General features: G+C 42.6%; 1 protein-coding gene across 2 annotated transcripts in view; it reads right to left on the bottom strand.

Annotated features, from left to right (window-relative positions):
* Positions 1–12,974, bottom strand: part of frmd4a (FERM domain containing 4A) — a 122,353-nt gene that overhangs the window by 83,484 nt on the left and 25,895 nt on the right. The window contains exon 1 of one of the 2 annotated variants that reach the window (XM_034215593.1): positions 3,026–3,595. The exons of the other annotated variant lie outside the window; for it this stretch is intronic. Coding sequence (XP_034071484.1) covers positions 3,026–3,058 — 33 coding nt within the window. The 5' untranslated portion in view covers positions 3,059–3,595. Of the gene's footprint in view, positions 1–3,025; positions 3,596–12,974 lie in introns of those variants that run through there. 2 annotated transcript variants of the gene reach the window in all.

The raw sequence follows: 12,974 nt of genomic DNA, 5'->3' as shown, positions 1-12,974 counted from the left end.
GAGAAGAGATGTGGAAATCTTGTGCAGAAATGTGAATTGCTAATGTACTGACTAACAAACTATAACATCCCATCAAAAAGACTGACATAAAGAGAGACTATACGATAATGAGAGTACGAAGTTCATGGAAGCTGAAGATAACAAATTGGGAACTTCTTTCAGATTCCCTTAGGATTGCTGTGCTGACTATACTCTGCATCCTCAGTGTATTGTGCTGACTTGCTTTTCCGTTGTTTGTAACTACAGAAAGGCAACACAGACACACAGCTCACTGATTCCTATTTTATTTCATGTTCCTGCTTCACTGCCCATTACTGTCATCCTAAGGAATAACACTGCGAGTGGTACAGAGAGCAAGGGAAATATAGAAAACGTGCTGGAGTGAGGTAGGAGAAAGGCAGCTTAAAGAGGAGATACAACTCTTGTAGTGCTCGAGATAGCCCACACAGCCATCTCAGCACAAAATGTCCCATTTTAGTGAGCAACGGATTAGGAGTAGTGCAGCTTTTACAGGCTATTGCTATTCCCTGTCTGTTATCTTGGGGCTGAGGTCACCTTTTGTGTATCCTTGAAGCAAGATTTAGAAGCATAGCCTACTGTCCTTCAAAGACAAGAAAGAACATATTTTTTTATTCCATTTTTTGTCTTGCCACCACTTTTGTATGGAATAAACTTTGAAGCAATTTTTTCTCAGATGTACCGAAGATCGCTGTTGTTCTAGGTGGCTGCGGTTACATTGCTCCACTGAGAAACACCCCGTCTTATCGCCGTGTTTCTACATTGATACTGCTCTTTACTTCAAATTGTTGCTGCTTTTTAAGTAAACTGAAAGATAGGATGAAAAATGTCTGCAGATCGATTACATTTCTTTAACTCGATTTCTCCTTTACCACCTGAGGATGAGAAAAGGCACATTGAAGGTAGATTATGCAGTGTAAACTTTGATAAACTCCTGCACTGGTTCATTATCCTGTGATGCATTCACATGAATCTACTAAGTGATGCCAAAACTGACATCCACACATCAACTGAGGGGCGTGTGAAGCTCAATGTGGCTGATGAAGATACATGCAAAAGTCATTTAGTCATTAGAAGTGATTCCCACAGCTCTTGGGCAAATCTGGCCTGGGTGGCAGACACATAGATATAACAGGCTTTGAAGCCAAGTCTATCTCCAAACAGGCCGCTAACACTCCTCTTTGGATTAGATCATGGGCCGATCTGCAAATACCAATTACGGTGCCCGTGTTAACTGCCAAAGACGTGGCGAGGGGTCGACAGACCGACAGACAGAGGGACAGGTGGGCGGACAAACAGGACGGAGAAGCGAGAAAGAGACAAACACACTCTTGGCTTTGATGCAAAAGGAAATGTGGCTCATCTTTCACAAGGGAAAAGAGCGCCAAAGCAATGAGGAGAAGAAGGGCAAGTTGTAAAGGAGGGAGGAGAGGTGTGGGTACTCGTGTGTGACAACACCATCAGGTCATATGGTGACTTTACCCTTTCAGCACTCACTCCTCCAGGCTTCAATACATGGATTTGAGATAACCCTATACTTAAGGATATGCTCCAAACATCTATACAAATATATGGGAATGTGCCCATAGCTGGTGGAGGATGCATCAAGGTTTTATTTTTGGTTGTTAAGGTCTGTAGTGATAAAATAAGGGGGGGAAGGGACGGTTGAATGAATAAGAGTCAGGTTGCTCAATCATCTCTGTTCTCTTGGGGATGAACAGGCAGAAGGTGAGGCAGACATTAGAGTGGAGGATAAGGAATAGCCAAAGAATATAAATGAAGGGAGGAAAGCTGATTCAGAGTGGCTATCATTCACAGTGGATCTGGACTACCCATAGTGGTAGCTGTAGGAAAAGGTAAAATAAAATCACCTTCCTCTCCTTCCAAAAATGCAATCATGCCTTTATAAATATTCATAACTTTATCACAGCTTCAATGTCACAGTGCTCCTCCCTCTCTCACAAATCACACACATTTACTCTCACTTTATTATCTCACACGTAAAATACCAGCTGGAACAAACAGGTTTTTATCTCAAATCAATGTGGGGGGGAGACACCTCTCAGGGTCCATTACTGTCCACACAGTTGTTCTGAAAGTCACATGCAGTCACAGGGATACAGAAAATAACCAAGTGTGTTATGACAGTAACACACACACACACACACACACACACACACACACACACACACACAACACACACACACACACCACACACACACACACACAGGCACACACACACACACACACACACACACACACCACACAACACACACAACACACACACACACACACACACACACACACAGACAGACAGACAGACAGACAGGACAGACAGACAGACAGACAGACAGACAGACAGACAGACAGACAGACACACACACACACACACAATTCTTCCTTCATTAGCCTTTTCTGTATGGCACAGACACAGACATTCACTGTCAGACAGATGCTCGCACAGTGAGACACCGACCTAAAAGCTCCCATGTTAGACACAGCCGCAAATGTCGAACACAGAAGGGCATGTATAACAAGAACAATAGTGAATCGCCACTTTCAGGATTTACCCAATTCACTGTACAAACTGAGCCCAGTTCCTCCCTATCCTAAATCAAAAGGACAGTGGTTTGTACTGAAGGGAGATAGGCACCATTCTGAAACACTGAGTCATTCTTTCAGAGCAACCCCTTGTTAATCTGTGCACGGACACACACAGACACACACATTTTGCAAAATCAAACTGCTTTTTAGCTGTTCTGCAATAATTAAATATCTTCACATACTAGCTGGGATCTCATGTGTCTCACACTGCTTCCCTTCATTCTGCCGATCGCCCCTAGCAACGCCAGCAGCTCGGAAACTTCTCAGCTCCAGTTTTAGTATCAGCACGGCGGCAGGGACTGATTCATTTCAGTCACGCTGTCTCCCTATATGCCACTCTGGTGATGGATTCCTGTGGAGGAAACAGTAGTTGGGATGCTCTGTAATCCCCTTGGTAACCTACCCTCGTCCTCATTGGAGACAGCAGTCCCTCCATGGCTGATTGTGTTGGTTCTGGTGGGCTCTGGTCCCCTCAGCTGTGTCAGTGTATTATCCCAGTCCGCAAATAGATCCTGTTAGAAACGCTGTCTCATCCTCAGAGCGAACATCTCCTCTAACAACGCGGCTCCCTCCCCAGCCAGAGAGCCCGGCGCACTGACAGGCACACAGAGAGAGAGCCTGTGTGTGTGTGTGTGTGTGTGTGTGTGTGTGTGTGTGTGTGTGTGTGTGTGTGTGTGTGTGTGTGTGTGTGTCAGTGACACCCACACAGGCACACACAGTGATGAGCAGGAGGTGACACGGCACTGCCAAAGTCCTGGTGCGTTCCCTCCTTTCGCCGACCTGTCAGTTGGTGTGTGATGTCGCCCTATGAAGCTGTGTGGTGTGAATGTGCAATGTCCATGGAAGGTCTCTCCCTCCTTGGCTTCTCGTTACTCCCTCTCTCCCTGTCTGTCCCCTCCTCTCTCACTCTCCCTCACTGCCTCCAGCTACATTTGTTCCCTTCAATGTGGCAAATGATTGCAGGTCCTTTTTTTCAAGCTACAGCTCTCCTGCTAGTGCTCTCTCTCCACTCCTCTCCCTCTCCTCTCCTTCTCTCTCTCGTCTGTCCCTCCTCACTCTCCCAGCTTCCCGTAATGCTTATTTTTCCGTCCTCCTTCTCACTGTCAACTCCTTGTTCCCGCCCAAGCCCCGAGCCGGGGGTCAGGCAAAATGTACATTTACTGTGTGTGAAAGAGACCAGAAAGAGAGGCAGAGAAAGAGAGGAGAGGGCACTCTTGGGGCTTCTATTGTCCTTCCAGACAATAGTGACTCTTAATCTCCTAGCAACCTGATCACCCTCTATTCTCTTAATACACAAGGCATGAGTCTCTCTCTCTCTCTCTCTCTCTCGATCTATCTCCTTTATTCTCTCTATCTCTCTATCTCCTCTCTCTTCTATCTCTTCTCCTCTCTCTCTCTCTCTCTCTCTCTCTCTCTCTCTCTCTCTCTCTCTCTCTCCCCCTTACACACATGCCCACGCTGCACCAATACCTAGAGTCAAAACATGTAACAGGTCATCTGGCATATTGTCGATTGATACATCAGCTGTTTGACGCCTAGTTATTCTTGTCCATCACGTCTTGTTTCAAGTGTGTGTGTGTGTGTGTGTGTGTGTGTGTGTGTGTGTGGTGTGTGTTTGTGTGTGTGTGTGTGTGTGTGTGTGTGTGTGTGTTTGTGTGTGTGTGCCGGGCATTGATGTTAAGTATGTGTTAATGTTTTTCACTTTTTTTTTTTTTAATGGTAAAAATACCACTGACAAATCATCACCTCTGCTCTAGGCTGCATCTTGCCGTTGCCATAGCAACAATGTCAGCCAAGTTGGGAGCATGGAGAAGCAGTGAGACCATTAAAACTGAAATAAATAAAATGGGTGCATTCCTGTTGGATCTAATGATGGAGGGGGAAGACGCGGGGGGGTGCAGGTGACAGCCCCCTGCCTGCAGCGAGCCTCACTGGACTGCCTGACACCAAGGGAAGAACTCTCTCTGCCTTCCTCTCTCAATTATTTTTAGCCTCGTTTCTCTGTATTGACCCATATAAGACAAAAAAAGCATTGACCAAATGAACCACAACATACATTGCTGTTCAGGATCCCTAATCAGATTATAAGCAAGGGTTGGGCAACACTTCACATACAATATTGAGATATGAGACTACATATCGTTATAGATCATGGGTATCGTCATATGGCATTAGTGTTTCCCTGGTAAAGGCTGCATTTTTGCAAATATTTGATCCAAGATTTAAAAGTCAACCATACCATATCATTAATATTGAGATATTTGGTCAACCAGTCCTGCTTTAAGCACAGTATGACCCAACCTTTCTCTGGCTTGTTCCACATAACCACTATTGTAAGGTCTCTCTGTAACAATGATGACCTTCAGATTTTAAATTAACCAATTTACATTCAGTCCTCGGATAACATCTGCTTCTTTTTTGCAAAAAGACACAAAAATGGGACTGGTGATGACTTGGTGTCATGTGTGTTAACATAAAATTGAATGCCCACAGCTGGTGGTCAATAATCGGCTGATTGATCGGTGCTGACAAGCTGGAAACGCATGGCGACTGTAACGCCATCACATAACCATTGCAGCGATAAAAAAGCAGATGGACTGGAATCGGCTGTCGCATAAAAGCATTGATCGGCCTGGACGACTCAGACATCTCAGCGTGACATCGTGTGGACCAGATCAATAACATTCAACCTGCAGGTGGCACGGCCACTGTGGACCTATGAGTGTGTGCTAAGGCAGTGTCAAGATGATCAATGTAGAAATAGAGGTACCACTTTACAATAAGACTACCATTATAAAGGATTCATAAAGGGTTTATAATTAGGTTGTAAACACTTTATTAATCATTAAGAACCATCTATAAACCAGCTCTAACATAGTTTTCATACATGAACATAGGCTCTCTATTTGGCAAGATGACTAAGCCTTATATTGGCTACTTAGCGAGAATCAACTCAGTGAACAACAGATACCAAGGATGCTGGCTGATGAAGAAGACGAAGTAAGCTAGGTAGCCAACATAAGACTTAGCAGTACAGATACATGTGAGCTCACTATTTGGCAAGCAACCGGTCACAGTTGCCCTGTTTATTTCATGTCTTATAAAAGCGTATTAATGATTTATAAAGTGTTCACAACCTAATTAATAAATGAATTACAAACTATTCGTAAACCCTTTATAAGGGTAGTTTTATTGTAAAGTGGTACCGAAATGTGTCCTGTGAAAAAAAAACAATATTATTTTATAAACCATTTTTTTCATGGGTAGTTGCCATTTCGATTTTAATTGAACAGCATGATCACAAAGTTTGAACAATGAATGAAGGAATCTTTATTAACGGAAACACTGTTCAGGATCGGAGAATATGAAATGGGATAATACAATATTTATAATCATTGAGATAATTAAACATCTAATCAAAATGAACTCCCGTGAAGAGGATTTCTAGTCATGTATTTCATTTGTAAAGCATATTTAAACAGGAGATTTCCCACAGGAGAACATTCCATGGTCCACTTCACATCATACAATGTACCACTTCACACGCAACATCACCATCAGACCATATGATTGTATCTCAACACACACACACACACACACACACACACACACACACACACACACACACACGCAAAGACACACACTATATTAACCCCTAACTCTCTCCTTATTGATGACGTTAAAATTGGATAAGTGCCACAGAGGTCTCTATAAGGAGGGAATTGGGAAGAGCTCAAATCTCGTTATTCAGCTGACCCCTGACCTCAGAGCAGTGATAGACCCAAGTTAGACTCCTAAACGTAGCCTTATAAATAACCCCCCAGCACCTTTAACCCTCAATTCCCAGGATGCCCTTTTTTCATATTTTGCCGAACAATGCTAGATTTAATACATTTCCTCTTTTGGTTATTTTCTTTTTTTCAAATGTTGGATGAATATATATTGCTACTTTAGCTTTGCTCTTTATGTATTTATGGGAAAGATCATGTATTAAGGCAGAACAGTATTTTTGCCAGGGTAGAAATATTGTTTTAGGATGGAGCAAGGTTTTTCCCCCCCACCAGGTTGTATGAGAATGTGTCTGGTAGGCCACAGTGACATACAGCCCCATATATCCCCATCACACATTACTGCTGACAGTGAATGTTAACCTGTCAGCGAATCCCAAATGCACACACACCAAACCCGCCAAACACACCTCGTCCCTGCCCCCATTTCTTCCCAGCCACCATTAAACCGGCACATAGCCATACATAAAAGGAGAGAATGGGTGGATGGGATATAGGGGGTGATAACCATTACAATCACAGGACAATACTGCACAGTGCGGTGCACACTGACTGCACTATACGGCACACTGCCCTGACACCCATCCCCACCCTCCCTGTCTCCCCATCCCCCTTCTCTCTTTCCCCTCTCCTCATCCTCACTGCTGTCCCTGTCACCTCAGCTGGACCCCAAAATGAATCCCTTGTGAGTTTTCCCATCACGCGGATGTTGTAATTTTCTGTTGTTGTAATGCCTTGTGGTTCCAATTCCCTTTCACTGTTTTGAGTTGTATATTGTGCAGTACTTAATTCTTGCTGCAAACTTTACAGTACAGTATTTACGACAGCCTTTGCACTGAGCAAATATCCAAGAGCCACATAGCTGACAAATGTAAAAAACGGTGTGTAATTTTCTCTGGCTGTTTGTGTTTCTACTGAGAGCGGCAATTACACTGCAACATGCAGACGTCCAATGGGCAGAGGTAATTAGCCGATACTGACAAATTGTTACTTCACGGGAAAACAAAGGAATTAATTGCAATGATACACAATTAAACTACATCACGGTAAGAAACGGAGCATTAGAGGTTCACTTCTTTCTTTCAGAGCCACTCCCAACTTCACGCTTCAACCCTCGCCATTGTGGCCATTCCAATACTCTGCCATTAACGTAGCCAGACACCATTTGTATAGTTTGTTTATTTGCTTTGGATATTGGATTTCAATAGTGGAATTTCATCCAGGGAAAACCTGTTAGAATACTTACCTGGTCCACTAACCCAGGTGACCAAATTAACAAAAGCAGGATGGCCACACCGTGGGAGAGCACAACAGAGAGAACGAGACAGGAGGTGGGGAAGCGACAGAAAAAGACTGAAGTCATTTTCATCGTTATTCACCGTGTGTGCCCAGGAGTCTGGCTGGTAACAGAGGGACCCATAAGTCAATGTGCAACCCTGTCACAGCATTACAGCTAAATCAATGCCACTAGAGAGCGAACTGCTGCCGACTCTCATACGCCGCACTGAGACTTCCTCTCTACGCAGACCAATAGCATCGACTCAGGGGGGAGTTAGACAAGATGTGTGCCTGTTAACCATCACTCTCAATACTGTGGGTGGTCTGATGGAAAACAACACAGACTGGACACTTACAGGTTTGGGCGAAGATTTCACTCGCCAGCATCTATCCTTCGTTGTTGTAGAAATTGGTTTTGCAGTGAAATTCATTTTATTTTTTGTCATAATCAACACTTTCTTCTTTGAATGCAATTTTTTATTTCAGCTGCCAGATTAAGTTGTTTACTGAGGCAAGAGAGCAGTTGGCTGAATCAATATTGGCAGATCTATGTGTATGTATCTGTGAGATTACAGTAGTAAGCCAAGAAAAGTGTTAATTACTCTCTAAATCAATTAGTCACATTATCATCATTAAATATTAAAAAACCTGGTTCCTGGTGGAGTCTTAAGGTAAGCGGCTGTACAGTAGATGGGTTAATCCAGCAATTACTCTAGCAGTGTTGGGCCGTTATATTTAAAAAACTCACACACATACTAAACGTCCGAGACCTGAGAGAGGTTTGTCCCTGCTCCAAGAGCTTTCAACAAAATGTTAACGCCATTGGTTACTGCTGTTTGGTGTCGGACTCACGGCCAAGGCTGAGATTTATGATATATTGGAGTGTGAAACTACTTCGGCCCATTCCCAGAGCCAGGGGTCCTGGCCATGTTTGAGAGAGCGGGGCTGATTGTTGCCAGAGGGAATTTGTCTGACATCCAATCTAGAGTTCATTAAACAGCAATCCCAGGAAACATGCTGCACATGCACATTGATACGGCCATGCACACACGTACACACAGGGGAAAATGCCCTCCACTAATATGCAGAGATATACATTTGTTATGTGTGGCTGCTCTCATTGGCCTGCAGTGCTGGAGGTAGTTAAAGGCAGAGAGGAGAGCCCCTCTTCTCTCACACCTCACCACAGCTCAGAGGGAGAAGCATCTTATCTCACCACTGCAGAGAGACAGAGAATTAGAGGGTGAGAAAGATGGATGGTAGAGGGTAATGTGAGCAGGGTTTTGCAGGAGAAGGACATAAGGGATTGAGAGAGAGAGTGGGCAAGAAAGAATAGCAGCGACAGAGAAAGAGAGCGAGAGAATACTTAATCGATCTCATTTCCATAGCTTCTTTCCACCAAAGAAGAGGCGTTTGTGTTCGGACTGATTAAAAAAATCTGTTTTTTTTTTCAGATTCCACAAAAACATGGCCATCAAACTGACTACAATATTACACTTCTCCCACAATATCCCATCTGAAAGCAGCCAAGAACAGCAGAGCGCAGCACTAACATGAGACCACTCTCTGCCCACTGCATACAGTCTGTGTACATTGATGGAGTTTCCCCCCCGTTTCAAAGCACATTTGTGTTTGAAGGAACGGCGAATTGGTTTTATTCATCGTGAGCCACGGCGTAAGCGTGCCCGATGCTATGAAGTCACTCCAGAATGGTCTCCAAGCAACTGTTGTCAGGGGCAACCTGCATTCTCTGCAGACAGCACAGCGAGCCTTGTAGAGAGCGAGAGCGAGAGAGAGAGGGAGAGAGAGAGGGAGAGACACACATGGAGAGTGACAGCGTGGTCGAGAGGTGACCGCGGTTAAATTACAGTTTGCGATATCTTCATGGCGACACAATCTTTGCATCCCTTATACAGTCATCTTCTACCTTCACGGGTCATTGCTCATATGATGGTTCATGAGAAGCTTAATGCACATGGAGCCCTGGCTTTGCATGTTTAGCGCACTGATGTTGTTTGCAGGCTACGACAGAAATCTGATCGTTTTCTATATTTCTGACACATGCCGTATCTACGGTATATACTGATATCCAAATATCCAGATCGTGGTCAGACACTCACTTTTGCATTTACCAGACATTAGCCAACCACATTCACACACTGCCCTCTACTGATGAACCTCCAACAGAACATGCAGGTTTTCCTCAGTTCAAATTCAATATGAGAGAATGTCATTAAGCCTGCATCACAGTGGATAACTAACAATAAGCATATTGTTCGCAAAATGGGATATTTTGCTAAAAAGACATGCATGGTAAAAGCAATAAGAGGACGAGATAATGGAAATACTGAGTTCAATCTGCTATTTCCATAATAATAGGATCTGGATTCCCATTACTGGAATATTAATACAGAAAAACAGATTTTTATTTATCACATTCATCTCTTTGCCGTCGTGTATCTTTGATCTGACTATAATTGAATCCTTGTCCAAGAGTCCGTAGCACTAACATGAATCCATTAGCATGCCATTCAGACGCCGATGATTCTTCTTGGACTGAAATGACTCTTCTGTTTCAGGATGTGATAAAGAAGCTGAATAAAAGACAAAGCTGATGGTAAATGTTATTAACTGGTTTGTACTGATAACATCGGGGTATGGAGAGGAATGTGAATGATCTCACAACCAGTACTGCTTGAATAATGTCATTCTAGTTAGACCACAGCCAGCCCTTTGATATTTAAAGGGATGAGCCTGTGTAGATGTACAGCAATCAAACATAAGAATAGATTACGTTTGTTGTATTGGAATTACCCTTCATACATAATCTAGATGCTGCTCATATGAACAAATGCGATGTTTTGTTGTTAAGATGATATTGGGGTTTATTATATTTCCGTTTAATAGCAACTGCTATATTTAAAAGCAACAGAAGGGATGGTAGCAAAGGTTTGTCATTATAATGTGAGTTTTTTAGAACTTGAAACAACATAAATAAGGTTGAAAAGATGTTATCAACCAAAGCAAAATGCAACTTATTGAAAGGGAAACAACATTTGTGAACTAATGACATGCAAACATGTGACTTACTGCTCCGCTGAAGGGATACAACATCGTCATCGCTCCACACATATCTGATGTAACCTTCCTCACATTTATACATGAAATCAACAGAAATGTTCAACCAGTTGTATACGTTGTCATTCACCTTTTGATGGTTGACTCGCAATCTTTAACTGTAATTACGCAATCCCCTATTTATGCTGATGAAGTTAAATCCTAATAAAATCCATCTTAATAATTGGATAAGAAAAGTGGTTGGAAAAAAGCATAAATTCACATTTTCTTTTGCAGATGTTCTCTTCATTTGGTGATATGATTCTGTTTTCTTCAAGGTTGTGTCTTCCTGGTCGAATGCACTTATTGTAAGTCGCTTTGGATAAAAGCGTCAGCTAAATGTAATGTAATGTAATGTTTAAATATCCGGGAAGATTGGATGGAAACCTGGCTTATGAGAAGCAATTCCCAGCAGCAGCAGCAGTCCCCTAGAAGCTGGAGAAGCAACCTTTTCATTCACGATGTTTAAAGGTTGCAGCTCTGGACCGGCTCGAAGACGATTTGATGAAAGCAGAAGGGTGATATGCTCTCTGTCATTAGCTCCTGCTTAGATGACCTTATGTGCTGCTGCTCAGTGGTGAGAGCTATGAGACTGTGGCACATTGGGCAGCTGGAAATGGTGCCCTAAAAATGCTTGCATGTGTAATAGAAACATATTATACTCACTTACTTACTTTAATAATATTATTGTGTGATTCTTATTTGCTAATGTTTATTTATATTTACTACTTCTCACACTTCTTAGCTAAGCTTGGGAACATTCCTTATTAAGAAGATTTGTTGCAATGTTGTTACACTCTTACACTGCACCAACAGTATGACCTTCAACTCAGGTGAACTGAGAACATCCTGATGTGTCCTCCTATACCTCCCAGAATGCTCCTTTCATTATCACCAAGCTCAACCCCTCCCTTTGTCCTCTCTCTGTGTTTGAATATGCAACCCAAACTCTATTCTTCGACTGTATGCTCTCTGTATGACTGACTGAACTTTCTTGCAAGAAATAAATAAATACGACAAAGACAGCTGAATGGTTCGATTCTCCATTTGATACATTTTTGTTGACTTCCTTATGCATGGATACAAGATTAACAACAAGATCAAAAAGGGGGAAGAAATGCTCTAATTCATGGTGTAATGGGCTTTTACAGTGATTTAGATGATGTATTAATACTTATTTAAATCTCATCTGAATAATTTGGACATAGCATCTGGTAAAAATGTGTGCATATGCTAAGATGAGAAATGGCTTTGAAGCAATATTGATATGGGCTGCTTGCTGGTGTGTGTCTGCAGGGTAATATACTGTAGTATGCATTGCAGAGGGGATTAGTGTGGCTAAGGTTGTGTAAAGCTTCAAATCAGCAGCTCTGATATCAGTCAATCAGTTGTCGGCCTATTAGCATTAACAGTGACAACAAAAACACGACTTTATTTAATAGTGACAGCCCGGAAACTGCTTTTGTGTGTGTGTGGATTTGAGTGTGTGTATTTGAACAGGCTCATGGGGAGATGCCATTTACAGTAACATGCTGAGAGAAGCATCCACTGTTGACCTTCCTGCTCCTGACTGCAGGGGTTCCTTGTTTTAAGCTACTGTGCAGCGACCACCTGAAGAAACGCCATTCGAAAGGACACAACATAACACACACACACACATTACACTGCCTGCAATTACCAAGATTCTATTAACCCTGCAAACATGCTGGAGTATCATGAAATGTACAAAGAAGGCATAATGTATTCTTTCCCTATAGAGGTCTTCATTTTTAAATCAAAGGGCTTTAACTCCCTCTAGAGGCCGACAAGAGGAACAACAATACACAGATTTCTGCATGTGTCCTACTCTTTCATCATCCTCTTTACGCCATCGCTCCATGGTGAATCATCTGTAAAATGTGTGGTGGTAATAACCCCACTACTTCTAAATCCTAACAGCTCTGCTTTCATGTTTTTAGTGGAACAACTTTGTAAACTGACAAATCCTCTCTAAATGTATATGCATCCAACTCCTGCACACCTCATCATAAACACACAAGACTAAAGTGAGTCACCTGACTAGTGTTGCAATTCTTTATGCAGATGATTATGAAAGCAGGTATCATGATAATCGCTAAATTGTTTGAGTACGTTTGAATGCAAACATATTCTCCTGTCTTCTGTATTTTT

The sequence above is a fragment of the Gymnodraco acuticeps genome, unplaced genomic scaffold, assembly GCF_902827175.1.
Source record: "Gymnodraco acuticeps unplaced genomic scaffold, fGymAcu1.1, whole genome shotgun sequence".
In the NCBI taxonomy this organism is placed as follows: Eukaryota; Metazoa; Chordata; class Actinopteri; order Perciformes; family Bathydraconidae; genus Gymnodraco; species Gymnodraco acuticeps.
Note: the sequence above shows the minus strand (reverse complement) of the source record. Positions and strands in the feature narration are given on the sequence as shown.